Source organism: Lagenorhynchus albirostris, chromosome 12, assembly GCF_949774975.1.
Source record: "Lagenorhynchus albirostris chromosome 12, mLagAlb1.1, whole genome shotgun sequence".
Classification (NCBI taxonomy): domain Eukaryota; kingdom Metazoa; phylum Chordata; class Mammalia; order Artiodactyla; family Delphinidae; genus Lagenorhynchus; species Lagenorhynchus albirostris.
The window spans coordinates 3,620,944-3,638,505 of record NC_083106.1 but is presented as its reverse complement, the minus strand read 5'-3'; the positions used below and the strand labels follow the sequence as shown (position 1 = coordinate 3,638,505).

The 17,562-nt window shown below is 43.3% G+C and overlaps 1 protein-coding gene across 1 annotated transcript in view; it reads right to left on the bottom strand.

The window, feature by feature from the left end:
- Window positions 1–17,562, bottom strand: part of PDE10A (phosphodiesterase 10A) — a 580,174-nt gene that overhangs the window by 39,470 nt on the left and 523,142 nt on the right. Inside the window, 4 exon segments of the mRNA XM_060167479.1 lie at window positions 4,325–4,480; window positions 7,927–8,077; window positions 9,643–9,726; window positions 12,146–12,288. Of these exon segments, the coding sequence (XP_060023462.1) occupies window positions 4,325–4,480; window positions 7,927–8,077; window positions 9,643–9,726; window positions 12,146–12,288 (534 nt within the window).

Below are 17,562 nucleotides of genomic sequence, written 5' to 3'. Positions count from 1 at the left end.
GGCAGCGACTGTCCTCACCGGGCTTACAATTCAGAGGAGAGGAAGGCTAAACTCACAAACAGAACATTTTTATACCACGTGAGAACTCTAGAATACGTGTATGTTTAAGGGACGCAGGGGCCATGTGGAAAAGGCACACAACTGTGCCCCAGTTATGTGGAGACGTCATAAAATACTTTCACCGGAGGAGGTACTGCCTGAGCTGAGTCTTAAAGATAAGGAGAAGCTGGCCACCAAAATAGAAAACTCTAGACAATGCAGAGTTAAGAAATGGTCCAGAACTGCAAAAATACACATACAATAGTCCTGCAACAGGCAGAGGCCATTCATAAAAGACTTGTATATCAATTAAGAAACAAAATTTATTCTTGAGGCCATGGGACCCACTGGTGGCTTTTAAAAAGGAGAATAGGGCGTCCCTGGTGGCGCAGTGGTTGAGAGTCCGCCTGCCGATGCAGGGGACACGGGTTCGTGCCCCGGTCCGGGAAGATCCCACATGCCGCGGAGCGGCTGGGCCTGTGAGCCATGGCCGCTGAGCCTGCGCGTCCGGAGCCTGTGCTCCGCAACGGGAGAGGCCCCAACAGTGAGAGGCCCGCGTACCGCAAAAGAAAAAAAAAAAAAAAAAAAACTGGGGGAAAAGTCAGTCAAACAGACAACGTCTAATGAAGGCGGAATTTGGGATGTCACTCGGGAAAGGTCCTTGATGGACATATAGGAGACTGTACGCTCAGAGGGGCCAGTTCAGCATCCACTACAGGCGCCAAATGGGAACTCTGTCTCCCATGAATGCCCCTCACGGCCTGTACACAGCCCCTGGCCCCAGTCACCGGGAAAACAGTCCTGAGACCCAATGTTGAGACAAGGGGCAGCTCAGCAAAAGTTAAGAATCTGAACCTATCTTTCCTCTAGATGCTTTCACACTTCTCCTTACTTCATTCCTGACTTAATCTCCTCCCACTGCCCACTCGGGGTGGGGGCGGGGGGGAGGGTGGGAACTGCCCACTGCATCTTTCTCCCTGTGATGGAAGTGAAGGCAAGTGTGAACGAACATACAGCCCTCCTGCCGTGCTGTACCGTGAATAGTTCTGTGCTAGTGTGTGAAGGACTGAGGTTAGCTTTTAAATCTACTTCCCCTTTCTGTTTGCTGAGGTTGCTGTGGTCACACAGGGGGCCTCTTCCCCACGCTTCCCCAGTCGCCCAGATTATCCCGTAAGTAATTGTGGCAACAACACTGAAAGTCAGCATTCGGGTTAACGAGACTGTGGCCTGTAGACACACACACAGCTTTGAGGAGGCCTCGTGGGGAACCATCTCTAACCATCGTGGTGAATTTTTTTATCTCCTCTTTGGCCACGTTGCCAAAGGATGAATAGTTCGGGACTGCGATCCTCTGTGCAGCCAGAGCGCTGAAGTCTGCCTGCGGAGATGAGGACGCCGAAGGAGAAGCCCTTCCCTACCCTGACCACTGGGCGGACAGACCTATCAGAGGGCTCCGTGTGATGTAATGACATATTGTTCTGTCTGATAATTCAGTGACTGGATGTTGAAATTAAATTTTACTCTCGGCCAAGGATATCACCTTAATTGGTCAAGTCTGGAGGTGTCCTGACAAAACTTCAAACTGGCAGGGCTTGGTGACTGGAGCTGGGGGCAGGGTGAGGGGGAAGGACTCTAACAGGGTCACTGGCCCGTGGGGTGAGTGAGGCACCTTCACGGGAGCTGTAAAGTAACTCAGCACGATTGTGGCCACACTGAACACCAAACACAGTTCAAGCGTTTGGAAACAGAACCTTACGGTGCCCCAGGCTGACACTCAGGCGTGAGAGCCACAGCCTGTTAGGATGGCTGGGACCCCAGGAGGCCGGCCAGGTGGAGCGGCAAGAAGGTCCGCTTGAGGGCGGAGCTGTGGACACAACAGGCATCTGTGCTTTTGCTATCACTCTCCCCCCGGGCCTGAAACATGTGCTGGCAGCTGCGAGGCAGTGAATAAATATGTTCGTTATTGAAACGAATTTCAAGAGGCAGTTAGATGGATCTGAGAAGCAAAACTCAGAGGAGTTATCGTGAGCATGTACGATCAGCAGATTCTAGAGATCTCCAGAAAATGAAGGAGCCCTCCGCCATGCTCCTGCCCGTGAAGATGGGGCCATGAGTTTATGCCCCCTATGTTTCTCCCTGTCACAGCTCACACAGGAGGTGTTGGTCAAGCCAGGATACAGATTCAGATTTTAACTGATGGGCTGAACCTGTGGCCATGACGGTTCTTCTAGCTGGCTTCCCATCCCATTCATCTGCTGAGAACCTCACCTCTCTAAAGACACAAGAACAAAGGTGCCCTTATGCTCCCCCCACCAGTGACTGAAATGCCTTCTCTAATACTCGGAATCTAACTACCCTCCAACAACTCTGTGGATGCCAGCAGCGTGCCTGAACTTAATTCACTGCCTGAGTCCCCGTGATGATGCTCTGATCATTCTAGGAACACCGCATCATGTAACACAGAGCCCCCACGTGGCTGAGGGTTTGCTGAAAATGCGACAAACTGCTCTGTGCCACCTCCACTGTCAACGGCGGCAAACAGAGTAAGTCTTCCTGCCAGAAGTCTTCCTTGGCTGGGTCAGACCCTCTCCACCCCTTCTGCTTTGTATCACTGCTGTATCACACAGTTTATATCTTATTCCATCCAGCAGCGATGTACCTTGCAACCCTGGCCTCTGTAAATTCTCCTATATTTAAAATAGGTTTTCTGAGGGAACTTCAGGAAGGCTATTAAAATTCATTTGCAGATGAAGTTGCCAGAAATGCTGTCACAGTCATATGTATGAATTCATTTAGGACACAGGATGCACGTGGGGCCCAGGAGTCCTAATTATTTCTAAATGAAGGCATCCTGATGTCCTTTCTGGCATAGACCCTTCTTCCTGGGCAAATAAATAGCCTAAGGGGAAAGTAGATACAAACTGTCATAAAGTTTTATAAATGTCTATTTACAGAAAGCATGTTCTAACGCATGTGTGTGTTAATATATGTGTGTGTATATACACCTATTATACACACACATATATAGGGACATGCATCTATATCATACACACATACAAACACATATACATATATCCACACACATCTTTTATCCTGCCTAAATTTCTAGGTATGTATGTATGTATCTATCTGTCAGCCAAACATACATAACCTACATCATTTAAAAAATAAAGTATTGGTGCCAAGGGAACATCGGGAATGGTGACTACCTATTGCTTTCAGGGATAGAACCAGCCCGGGAGCAAGGGGGACATTCAGCCACCTGCCGGATATGACTCCGTATCTGACAGACCTTTCACTCTGCCCCGCAGGTCATCAGAAGAGCACCTGCACTTCAGCAAGCTCACCATTTACCTTCTCAGCCCTGAGGAAAAGGGGCCTGACCACGTACATGTTGCTGGGTTTTGAAAAGATCTGAGTGTGCAGTACTACCAATCACTGGGACAGCTGGGACCATGAGGCACCACTAGGAGAAGCTACGGAGAGGAAAAGAGCCCTGGGTGGTCGGGGGAGGGCTGGGCTACACAAGAAAGGAAAACTGCACCAAGTGGCAGACACCTTTCTGCTTCGCAAGTCGCCCACAGCCAGGCGCTGCTGAGGTCCTGCCGGGGCTTTGTGTCACAACCTTGAAAATTCCAAATCCTTCCCGTAGACACGTAATCAAAAGATCTAATAAGATTTCTCTTCCTATTTTTGAGGTGCTGACAGTGAGAGGAAGAAACGGGGTCCACTATTCTTAAGTCAAACAGAGATCACATTTTAAAAATTGTCTGTGAGAGGAGTAAAAGCATTACGAGGCGATAGTTACGTAGTTAAGATGACTTTGAGAAAAAGGTTTGAAGTGAAGAAGGAGCGTACGTATCTCACAGGGAAGGGAGACCAGTCAGCATCCAGCTCAGTCACTAAGGACATCTTAAAAGCAAGAAAACTCGATTTAAAAACACACAAAAGAAAAAATAAAAGAACTTCAATGCACTTAAAATCTTGTTTGCCTAACGTTCAAGATTCGTTGTTCAACACATTCTGGTTCAAGAACATGATGATCCATGTAGATTAAATTAACTACGTGAAACAAACTTTGCCTTAGGGTATAACGTACTTAAAAATCAAATGTAATTGCAAAATATATACAAATCTTTTAAAAAAGGTTTTACGATAAAATGTAGCTGCTGTTTCTAAAGAAAGCCAGAAGAATACGCCTCTTTTATGTATAAACCGTGGGTCTCTCTGACAAGACGACGCACACACGGGGCAGCGGTCAGGCACGTGGCCCTGGGCGCCTCACCTGAAGGATGGAAACGGTCTGGGAGAAGTGATGCTGTTCCATGGTCGACGTGGAGTATAGTGCCGCGAGGGGGTGGTCGAATTTCTGCAGGTAGCTGTTACTGAAGCCCCTGTGGTCCAGGTCGTGGCACAGACACGCAATTAGCAGTCCCTTGCGCTTAAGGAGAAACCACAGTGCACAGATGTTCAAAACAAAGAAATGGGACATGAGGAAAGTTACGGTTAGTATTCTTATCACACTGACTTCTGTCACTGATGCAGCCAACATGCTCATGAATGCCTGAAATAACAGATAATCTAACTTCTTTTTTAACCAGTTTCTTTGTCTTTCTGCTTAGGAACTTAACAATCAAATTATCCTTGAGTTTTCCTGATCGACTCTGGTAAAAAGGGTAGGTGGTATCAAATTAAAGCAAATGTTCCAAAGAATCACAGATAAAGCAAGTCTGCAAAAGGAGAGGACAGTATCAGTTCTTCACTTAAAAATCCATTCAATATTAAATTCTAACGATGTTACTGCTATCATAAATGAGGAATATAGCAAGTAAATCATACAGCATGTGAAAAATGGCAAATTGTATACAAAAAGATAAAAGGAAGAGCAGGCTGAAGGGGACAGGTGAGAGGCGGGTGGCTGTGATGTACAGCAGTCAGGATGGGCCTCAGACAGGCAGAGGTGCAGGTGAAGGGGAGACGCAGGTGGCTCCCGGGGGTGGGGGCGGGGGCGGGGCTCTCAGCCAGCGCACATCCTGGCAGGGGAGCCTGCCTGCGAGTCACAGGACCAGAGTCACATGACCAGGACTGACCACTGCAGGGGCTGCGGGGAGAGGAGGACAGAGAGGAACCTGAGGGCAGGGCAGGGGAGGGGAGGGTAAAGATCTTGTATTATCTGTGATCCAGGGACCGATGGCGGGGGTTTTCAGCAGAGCAGTGACATCATCTAGCTGACGCTCTTTAAAGATCCCCACGCTGGCCACTGTATTGAGAACAGACCCTAGGAGGGTGGGAGAGACCTGGGGGAGGCTTTCGTCGTGACTCAGGCAAAACATAACAGAAGCTTAGACCAGGAAGCTAGCAACGCAGGCTTAGGAGACATGACTAAAGTCTGGAAGATTCTGCAGGCAGAATCAACAGAACTTTCTGGCAGGCTGGGCATGAGAAGAAAGGAGGGCAGGACGGCGAGCGGGGGAGGGGAAGCCAAGCCTGAGGGCCAGGTCATCAGCCTTAGACGCTGATGGACGGGGTCTTCACTGAGAAGGGAAAGTTGAAAGGGGAGCGGGCTGGAGGAGCGCTCGGGAACCGAGGGTGCTGGGGGTCCTGGGAGCCACGTGAGAACAGCGACGCAAAGAGGAGAACTGAGCTCAGACCCTTGGACCCGCACGGCCCCTGGACCAGAGCATTTTCTGGGGGGTGACGGAGCTGGTTTCAGAGAAAAGGGGAGGAGAGGAATTGCAGGCGGCCAGCACAAGGGCTCCACCAGGGGCCGGCGGCAAAGAAGAGCCTAGAAATCCGGAGGGAGCCGAGCGGAGAGGCAGAGGCAGAGGGTGCAGTGAGGTGGAGGTCACAGCCTGCGACCTGCACGGGATGCAGAGCCTGCGGAGGACCCAGCGCGGAGGGAGCGAGTTACGGAGCGGGGGGCGGGGGAGGGAAGAACCGCGAGGGCAGGGACCTCTGAGACCAGGGCAACTGGCAGGGCGGCTCTGGACAGGAGCCCGGGCAGCATCGAGGAGGGCGTGAAGCCGGAGTGCGCGGCGCCACCGGCCGCGGGGCCGGCGCCTGCACAAAGCCCCACCGGAGCACTGCGCCTGCGCCCTGCTGCTGCCTTAGTCTCGCCGAGCCGCGCTGGTTTCTCCTGCCACCTAATGGGCGGGGAGGTCGCCCCGGGCACCCGCACCCCTCAACTATGCGGTAGGCAGGGGACCAACCCTAAGTGTTCGGAGGTCTTAAGACACTGAACTGTGTATGTTCTGGGGGTCGTTTGGTTTGGGGGCTGTTCCCATATTTTATGCTGCAACGTCGGCCATAATGAATCTGGTAAGAAATGTCAAGGTTGTAAAACCTGGCACAATAGATAAAAGCTTTCTAATTCCTTTTAACCTATTTTATTTTATTGATGTTCAATAGCCTTGTCAAGTGCATGCCAGAATCAAGCATCTGAAAATAACTTACGAAGTAAAGAACTACCTTTGTTAACTTTTCCTTTAAAAACATCAAAGGATCATTTCTAAAGCTCTACTAGAGATTACACATGCACCTTACAAAATATATTTTAAATACTTATGTATGTTATTTGGGGGTTATTTTTAGCTAAAAGACCTGAAGTTTCTGGAGAAACAGAATGATATAATTCTAGAAACTTAAATGGAAGTCAATATGTAGTAACAAAACATCTCATTCGTCTTAAAATTTTCCCATTTTTGAATATAAATTTTAATATAATCCAAAAGAATAATTTCTATAATTCTCAAGCTTACAGGCTAACTTTTGGCAGAAAAGATAATAAAATTGCTTTCTTAAAAGGAAGTGAATGGAGAAACACTGAAATTTTCAAAAATATGGGGTTCAATGAAATGGAAAATTGTTTAGAAAAATTTATATTAAAAAAGAAAAAATTTCATCGTGTGTGTGTGATAAATAATTTATTAGGCTAAGCCCCATCTAAAGCCCCATCTAAATAATCTAAAGATTATTAATAAAAAAAGGAACGTTTTGACTCTTTACAATAGCATTTTTTTCTAAAATGCGTCTTTCAAGTTTCCCATCCAAATTGTGAATTTGGTCTGACAGGATGGAAAGGACAGGACTGGACCTCAGGGTTCTAATGTTGGTGGACATGACCTTGGGAGAAGCACAATTTCTTTATCACAGAGACACAGCTCCCTTTCTTCACGTGTCCTGAAGCAGGAGGAGAGAAGGGTGGATTCGAGTTAGGGCTTTCATAGGGCTGCTGGGACCTTGTGGAGAGAGGGCAGCGAGGCCATCAGGAAGGTCCCGCCTGGGAGGAGCACAGCTGGGGCGAAGGCGCCCCATCACCAAACGTGGGCTGGGCATTCAAGGAAGGGGCTCGACAGCAGTGCATGAATGGACTAGGTGTCCCCAAGTCTTCTCTGAGCGCATCACCAACTCCAAGTCCGTAAAGTCCGGTGAATCAGTGGAACATTGCCGAGCCCCTGTTCCCTTATGCTAGAGAAGGTCAAATAAGCATTTATGTTTTAATTGTATTTAATGCTCTGGGTTCTCAGATGGGTAGGATATGTCTCCATTATCCAGGGCATTAGGGCAAAGAGAACAATTCACTTTGTTTACATCCTTTCAGAAGAATTCAGCTTTAACAGGGAAGAAAGACTACAAAAATGAGTGTTTCCTTGAGGGATATTTTGATGAAGTTGAAATTTCTGTATCTACATTCCTTATACAAAATAATAGGGAAAATCCTTGGGTACAACAATTTAAAAAGTGTGCTTCTGTGAAGTTACGGAACCAAAATTTGTCCTGGAATGACATACAGTCGCCTAACTATTTCATAAACATACTCCAGACATAGAGTACTTCAACCCACTCAGGTTATTTGAAGCGGGAGAGAGAAAGCGTGTGCACACCCACCTCGAGTTCGGTGAAGAGCCCGTGGTTGTTCTGGAGTATGGCGTACATGCAGTGTGCCACCGTGACTGCGTGCTTCCAGTTGTGGTAAGGGACCCGACGATAGTTTTTCTTCACAGACATGATAAAACGACACAACTTTTCAAGCTCAAAGCTGTGTGGAAAAGAAATTGTCATGACAGAAACTGGGAAAGAACCAGTACATTCCAGGAGACCACTAGATGTGCACGTCTGTCCTGTATGCGCTTGCACGGGTGAACACTTCCGCGGGGACGGGATGCAGGAGCACGGGGGCCTCACTCACCAACCTCCTCACTGCTTCTCCAGCAAGGTGAGAGAGGCAGACTCTTTGGTGGCTCGTGCTCTGACACGGTAACGGGCCCACGGGGGAGCAAATCCCAGAATCAGCTTACCGTTACCCATCATGAACACCCGCCACCTCTTCCTTAGCTTTCAAGCACCTCCTGCATCCCATCGTGCTCAACAGACAACAGCATATCATCATCCTGTTCAAGGGTATTTTTAGCTAAGTTTTTCCAGAAAGCATGTTCAGATTCACAAGCTGCGACCATGCATACTATAAGAATTTCCTAGGTGAGTGATTATCCTTTCAAGAGGAATCCAAATTACCATGGGACACTCAAATTATTAAGCGGTGGTAGCAAATGGCTATATCCAAATCTTGACGCAGTCCATGAAAGAATATGACGTATTTCATCATACAGTAGGTTATAAATTTTTATGTGTATCATGTGTTTACACGTATTTAAAGCCCCACCAACTCTCTCAGTGGATTTAAGGCAGCTTAAGACAAAGGCATATCAATATGAAACAGGGGTCCCCGAAATACCGAAGAGACGAGAGCCCATAAAACCTCTAAATACATATAACCTTTATCTTTCTCCACTGAAAATGTTCAGATGTCCCTGAAGTGTAAGGTATGTGATTTTAAGAGTTTCAACTGGTCAAACTCTCAATTGCTATCTAAGAAATAAGTGGCATTAGTTACCCTGTGTACATCCTTTTGAGACAATAATTTATAAAAGTCACTGATGGAAATAAGAGAAAACACAGAATTCAATAGGAAACAAGTGACAATTTAGTTCTAGAGACGCTAAGAGCCTCTATAAGCCACTTAATGACTAAATTAGTAAAAAAAGAGAAAAAGAAAATTATTCCTTGCGTTTTAAGTATGTGTTTAAGCTGTAAAAAAAAAAAAAAAAAAAAAAAAACAGATACAAAGTCATGAAAGGCCTCTGGGACAGGCCACAAGGAGAGGAGAGAGATTTGCAAGGAAAGGGCAACATAACTTCATTACTAACAAAGGACTAGACTTTGAATTAGGAGACCTGTTTCTTTCACACTTGTTTTAACTGATATATCGAAGTTAAAGGTGAAAGTCGATGTTAAATGTGTATGTACATTCCAAAACACACCTAAAAACAGTATGCAATTATGTTGAGAAGTAACCTCTGTCTCTTTTAGCTCCACCTATATCCTTCTGATCACCTGGTTAGACCTGGTTGTTAACCAAGGGGCAGCCTCTGAGGGAATCTAAAAAGGCTGCACATTTGTCCAATAATCTTAGCCTTTTTTAATTTAAATATCTAGAAAAACAATTTCTATATGGCATATTTAAGGTAATTATCAACCAAAAAAGTGGCGAGGCATTTAGGTAGGGGAGGAGGATTTTAAAGCAAGTGTGTGGGTCACACATACCAGGCTGTCCCACAGGACTGGTGGACCATGTAGACAAAAATTCCAGGCCACATGTTTTCAAAGGGACCGATGTCAAAGTGGAACCTGAAATAAACAGAAAGCACAGGTCATGAGTAAATGTAATTAATTAAGATAAACATAATAACAAGTAAAGGGAGTAATTTAACTTTTTGCCTATCAAGAGACTAAAAAAAATACTAGGAGTTCGGCCCCCTCTTCCTGCCTCTCTCAGTCACATCTCTGTTGTATTCAAAGGTTTCCAGGAGGAAATTCCACACATTCCCTCAGGAACTTAGTCCAAGATCTAAGCCATTGCTTAATTCTTTATTAAGCAATCTGTAAAAAAGGAACATTGTGTTTGTTATCAGAGCAATGACAAAGTCCAAAATAATTATACTATGAGCCCTACACATACATTACACAGCTCACAGATACGGGGGAGGAGCTCATCTGAAATTTTCTGAGATGAAAATTAGTCTATTTCCTATTTTAATCCAGAGAAAAGTTTCATAAATATTAACATCCGAAGTTATTACCTATCTTTCATGTGCTAATTTGGTTACAAACATTTAACCCAAATAAGCAGAACGGGAAAGTATTAAAAGAGACCATTTTCCTCTCGTTACAGCACTTCTGACACCAAATGTGTGAGTTTTCCACACCAAGCAATTCTCCGGTTCTCTGCAGACGCCGGCTGACTTCCTGCAACTCAGTTCAATTCTGTCATTACCTGGAGTTAACGCAGACCCCAGAGGTTAGGGGCGCAGGCCCACAGGCTGCCCCCACTTGAAACGTCAATCACAAGCCCAGGCCACCCACACTTCTAATGCATCGGCTGTTCCCACGACCCCTCCTCAGGTCAGATGATGCGCTAGGACAGTTCCAGAACTCAGGGAGACACTGTGTTTACTCTCACCGGTTTACTATGAGGGATACAACGCAGCAAGAGCCAAGCGAAAGAGAGGCACAGGGTAAGGTGGGGGGAGGGTAAGGTAGGGGGGAGGGCAAGGTAGGGGGGAGGGTAAGGTAGGGGGAGGGCAAGGTAGGGGGAGGGTAAGGTAGGGGGGAGGGCAAGGTAGGGGAGAGGGCAAGGTAGGGGGGAGGGTAAGGTAGGGGGAGGGCAAGGTAGGGGGGAGGATAAGGTAGGGGGAGGGTAAGGTGGGGGAGGGTAAGGTAGGGGGAGGGCTGCGGAGCTCCCATGCCTCTCTGGGGGCACCCCCTTTATAGCACCTGATGCCTTCACCAACCTGGAAACTCGCCGAACCCCTTGGTTAGGGTTTTTTGGAGGTTCCAGGACATGGGTACGGTTGACTAAATCACGGATCACTGGTGATTAGCTTAATCCCCAGTTCTCCCTGGAAAGGAGTCCAAGGGTAAGGCTGACTTCCAACCCTCTAATCATAGGCTGGTTTCTCTGGCAACTGGCCGTCATCCTCCGAGAGCCACTCAAAAACTCAGGGTGGCTGAAAGAGGTTTAATGTGAGTAACAAAAGATGCCTCTCTCACCCAGATCACTCAGGGAATTACAAGAGTAAAAGGAGCTCTGTGCCAGGAACTAGCTACATATATATATATATATATATATATATATATATATATATATATATATATATACACACACACACACACGCACACACACTATATAATACATATACTGTTAAAAGATAAACTGAGGCGTATTAAAAATCTTAAGAGTTTATTTGAGCAAAAACCCATTTGAATAGAGCACCACCAACTTAAAGCGGTTGAGTGCTTTGGTGACAGGAGCCATGGAAACACATCTAAAGAGAAGATGCAAAGAAAAGAAAGTATTTGATTGGCTACAGCTTAAAGCCTAGTTGGCTGTTCAGAACTGGCTGTCCTTAGCATTTCCATCTCGTTACCTTGAGGCATTTACAGGTTTAGATTTACAGGTTCGTTTACTAAGCCGCCAGGGCATTAAAGTCACATCAGTCTAACGGCCTCCTTGTTTAATTAATTTAAGAATACTCTGTTTCCAAGTATAAACAAATATCAGCTCTGGATCACTTCTGAAGGTTTTTTATGTAGTTATATAGTGTTGGCTTGTACTTCTAATGGGCAGGTCCTACCACGAGTAACAAATACATTAGCATAGGATTAAAAACAAAGTGTGAAAGTTGAACTATTTATTACTAAATTCTCAGATTTAATTTGTAAATTTAAAATTATATGGAAATGAAAACTTTCAGCTATCTGATATTAAATGTCATTTTGAATATTAAATTTTACATAGTGTAAAGTGTGCAAAAGACTAAAGAGAAAAGCTAACATTTACGTTAAATCATTTCAAAATGGTGTTCACACTTTTCTTTTTAAAGATAAAGAGATCTGGCCTTTCCTTCCTTCCAAGGGGAAAATGGCAACACAAGAAACCACACATGTAATATGGTATTTATAATTCTAATTCTAGAACCCATTTCACTTTAAATTCAATCAAATTAAAAATCTGTTCCTGAAGAAACTGACAAGACAAAACTCTCACAGTTCAATTTCTTTGCAAAGACGGGCGGGAAGGTTGAAATGCATGAGGCCTTGCCATTCCTCTGAAGTACAAATGCTATGATAGGACAGCTTCTCCATGGTGACCCGGTAAATGCACTCCGAATGACGAATTCTATGATACATCTGGAAAGCAAATCCAACAGATAAAAAATAAAGAATGTTTAAAGTGGTTTTGTCATTAAAGTTCAGAATTTGGTATAAAAAAATCAGAACTATAATTGGATTCACTATTACTTTCCATTGACTACTATTACTATATATATATTTCCATGTACACTGAAGATATCCATGACACATGTGACTTTGAAGATACAAATAGTTTTTTAAAAAATTATATCTCCTTTTTAAAAGACTTATTAAATTCCGTAACAAATGTCTTTTTGCCGGACGTTATCTCTGGGTAGAGAGATTACCTGGTACCTTATTCTCGGACTCCCAGCCTCCAGAATGGAGAGGAATAAATGTCTGCTGTTTATAAGCCACGTGGTCCATGTATTTTGTTACAGCAGCGCAAATGGACTGAGACAGAGACTAAATGAGACAAGAGTTAAGATATTTTTTTCTATGTCTCCTTTTAAAAATATTTAGCTTAATTCTTGGTGATCTCAAGGTCCTCTAGTCCAGGGAGTTTGAAAAATGTTCGATTGTAAAGTTCTTTACTGGTAAGATAAATTTAAAGATGCATGCATAATAAACGTATACTCCTTCAGCAATTATATGCACATGCACTGTGCTAATATATTGTTTATATTATGAAACAAGCTAAAATAGAAATTTAAAAAGATAAAAATAAAAAGTACATATTTTAAAAATATTTTATTTTATTTACTTAGTAAACAAGACTCTTTTCGTTCATACTAAACAATTATATATTTTGAAATGAAGCACTGTAATTGTATGTTATCAACTGTCAAGTTTTTTCTTTACTACTTTGTGAGATGGTGGCGTCAAGTTTAATACTTAGAAACAGTTGTACTATTGGAGAAGAATATGCCAAAAAGTATGCGGATCCAGATGGAATAAAGGTAGTATTGACTGTTCTTAAATATCACACTTACAGTTTTGCTCCCTAATGACTAACACTTTTGACTGAAATTCAGACAAATTTCCATTTTCCCTGATGTAAATCAGTTAATCTTGCAAACTAATCAGTTGCATCTTTATATATTATCAATCAGGTTCAAAACCAATGACACTCAATGAAATCATTCATGGGGAAGATTTTAATAAATTAAAAGCTGTTTCATAAAATAAATTTTTTTAAAAATTCAACTTTTGAAGACAGAGAGGGAAAAGGAAATAAAAAACAGATGGAACAAACAAAACAAATAACAAGTTGATGGACTTATACCTAAACATAAAATGCGCCTGGTCTAAATATCCCCATTAAAAAGAAAAGGTTATCTGATTGAATAGAACTGCAAAACCCCAACTCACGCTGTTTACAGGAATCCTACTTTAAACATAAAGACTCAGATAGGGTAAAAGTAAAAGGCTGAAAAAGATATTTAACACCAGTCTAGAGAAAGTGGGAATGGCTGTACTTGTATCAAATAAAGTAGAATTCAGAGCAAAGACTATTACCAGGGATAAAGAAGGTCATTTCAAAATGATAAAGGGGTCAGTTCATCAGGAGAGCCTCATACTCCTACGCGTATATGGTCGGTTGGTTGTCAACGAGGGTGCAGAGGCGAGTTAGTGGAGAAAGAAGTCTACACAACAAAGGGATCTGGATCAGTGGGCACCGGTGGGCCAAATAAACAAACAAATGTTGATCCTTCCCTTGTACCATACACAAAAATTTACTCAAAATGTAAAACTATAGAACTTCTAGAAGACACCATAGGAGAAAATCTTTGTGGTCTTAGGTTAGGCAAATATTTCTTTGATACAATGCTGAAAGCATGATCATAAAAAGAACAAATCATAAATTAGACTTCTTCAAAATAAGAAAGAAACTGTTAAGAGAATGACAAGCCAAACGCTGGGAGCAAATATTTGCAAATAAGCAACGTGATAGATGAGTTGTATCTAGAATATATAAAAGAACTATTAAAGCTCAATTAAAAAAAAACAGACAATCACAAACAAAAAATAGGCAAACGATTTGAGAAGACACTTCACCAAAGAAGACATGGAGATGGCAAATGTGGAGAAACTGGAACACACACAATGATATTGGGAATGTACAACCACTTTGGAAAACGGTTTGGCAGTCTCTTAAACATCCCCTCACCGGATGACCCCACCGTTCTAGGGATTTACTCAAGGGAAATTAAAGCGTATGCCCACGCAAAGACATGTGCAACTTTATTTGTAACAGCCAAAAATGAAATAGCTCAAATGCCCATCAACAGGTGACTACATAAACAGCTCATATCCATTCAATGGAATACTCAGTGATGAAAAAGAATGAACTATGTACACACACAATGTCATGGATGAATCTGTGCTAAGTGAAAGACGCCAGGTAAAAAGGAACACAGATTTTATGATTCCAATTATAAAAAATAGTTCTAGAAAATGCAAAGTAAGTTATAGAAAGTAGGTCAGTGGTTACTTGAAACTGGGGGATGAAGATGGGGAGGGTCCCATGGGAGGGATCACAAAGGGGCCCCAGAAGCTTGAGGGGGTGATGGGTACATCTGCCATCTTGATGTGGTGATGCTTGCACTGGGCTGTGTGCATACACACCTGTCAAACCGTATGCTCTACACGCATGCAGTTCACTGTATATTTATAAACCCCAGTAAAGTTTTTTAAAAAAGTTTGCTCCCAGTCTTTGTAAAGGTATGTGATAATTTGTATATGTGACACATAAATTTCAGCAAAATAGTCACATGATGGTGATGAAAACATCCGTTTTCAAAGTACTCTGTGGCATGAGTTTATTTGGAAAAGCAATTATCTTCTTTTTCAGTGTTAATGTTACTTGCAATTTGAAAGTTCAGATTAAATGCTTATTTCTTTGAATATGTCTTCTAAGTAACAAAACATTGCCATTTGTCATCAGAAAAGATCAGCAATTTGGAGTTACCTTTTTGTGAAAGAAATATGTGTAAATAATCAGTGAATTTAATAACTATTCCAAGTACTTTGCCTCACAGCAGCAAATCCTTGGTGGTACAATGGAAATGAATGTACATTGCAAAGCTGTCCTCCTGATATGGTTGAGGAAAAGCCAGGATGGGGCTTAAAAGTGCAGGTTGGACACCTCTGTCACCTCTTCCTCCTTGTAGAAGTCCCACTCTGTCACAGGGGACTCCACACTCTGGACAAGACACAACCACCTGACGCATGAACTGGATGAAAGCTACATCCGTGTATGACCAATCAAGAAACTGTAGTTTCTTTAATATCATTTACCTAAAAGAAGTTCTCACATTTCCCTCCTACCCCTCAATGGACTGTCACTTGCCTCCCACTCGAGATGATACTGTAGGTTCTTGTAGGAGGGTGAACAGTCAACAGGATTTACTCAGTATTTACCGTGATTCGGTATTACCTGTTATTCAGTGTAATTCTATGGGGGGGGTGCTAGTAAAAGTAGCTATTATACATTAGGCAGCAAAATAATACTGCTGTTACAGTCATGAATACTAGTGGGCACTAACTCTGTGGCAGGCAGCGTTCTAAGTGCTTTGCATGCACTACTTCACGTAACTCTCACAAAAATACTGTCATTTATCATTTTACAAGCTTATGACCTCCAATTAGAATAAGCTATATTTTTATTGATTATTTTTATTTATAAACTTATATTTATAGTTTCAATAAATTTATAATGTTTACAAATATATAAATTATTCAATTTAGATTTATTTATTTTATTTTTATTCTATTTTGTGTTCAGTGTAGGGAAGTAACGTGAATTTTAACTTTACGGCAAAAAATAATTCGTTTTGGCAAATTTTATAGCTACTTTGGTCCCCATTTTCTACATGACCTTCAATATGAATAGTAGAAAATAATATAATGTAATATTATTAGTAAATGATTTTACTGTATTCATCCTACTGCAAATTACTTTTCTTTATTTATTTTATTTTATTTTTTTTTGCAGTACGCGGGCCTCTCACTGTTGCGGCCTCTCCCGTTGCGGAGCACAGGCTCCGGACGCGCAGGCTCAGCGGCCATGGCTCACGGGCCCAGCCGCTCCGCGGCATGTGGGATCTTCCCGGACCGGGGTACGAACCCGCGTCCCCTGCATCGGCAGGCGGACTCTCAACCACTGCGCCACCAGGGAAGCCGCCTACTGCAAATTATGAATGAAGTAGAAAACCATGCTGCCTAAGTTGAATTTGCATGAACTGCCTATGACAGCTGAGTAGTTAATCTTGGGCTCCCTGTCCAGCCGGAAGAGACCGCAAGGAGAGGTGGCTGCCATTTATTCTGATGGTGTTTCAATCTTAGGCTCTAGGATATGGAAAAGTCACAAAAGACAGAAGAAAGAGGACCTGGAAACAGGAGTGTAACCTAGCATATTTCTACCACATGGTAAAAATGCCACCACTTACAATTTTATAAATATTGGCATCCAAGAATACGTACTGATGCTTCAGAATGTTTCTCTTGTGCCTATTTCTACAATAATCATCACTCTGAGTAGACATGGTGGTGTCTGGAGGATGCCCTAATATTATTCACGTCATGACAGGCCTGGAATCACTTAAAGGTAAAGCAATTAAGAGCCAGACTCCGGATCACCTGCCTGGGTTGAATCTCCTCTCCGACTTTCACTAACGGTACACCTTTAAGTAAGTTACCTAATTCTCTGTGCCTCAGTCTCCCAGGTACAGACTGTGGACACTGCAGTACCCAAGCCAGGAAGAATGTGAAGGTTCAGTGCAGTAACACACTTAAGGAACTGAGAACAAACTCGGTCAAGTGCCGTTAAGCTCTCAGTGCTGTTGGCAGCTACCATCTGCTCATCTCTGATGACACCAGCACCACTGCCACTCCATTTGGCTCCTTGATGTTAGTCTGGTGAAGGATTCTTGAGTGGCAGGGGCATCTGTGCTGTCTTGCAAGTGCCGACTGTGCACATCGCCACGCAAGTCTGCACTCAGTACGTTTTGTGGGAGCTTGAGAGAGTCCGTAGTGGGAGCCCGCACTCCACAGAAACTGGGGAACGCTAAAAATAAGGCCTCTTCTTGGGTAGAGAGCAGGCTTTACCAGCATACCACTGGGTATGGGCAATCCACAAGATAAAAGTAACTTAACTTCTGCTGTTATAAACTGTGTACTCTTTTCCCCTTTCTACACAATTCACATTTCCAACCTAATTGACAAAATATTTGCTAGAGTACAAATTTTCAATATGATGTTTGTCAACAGCATTAAATGATATCGTTAGTAAAATTAATTTGGTCCCCTAAATAAACCTAAAATGAAAGG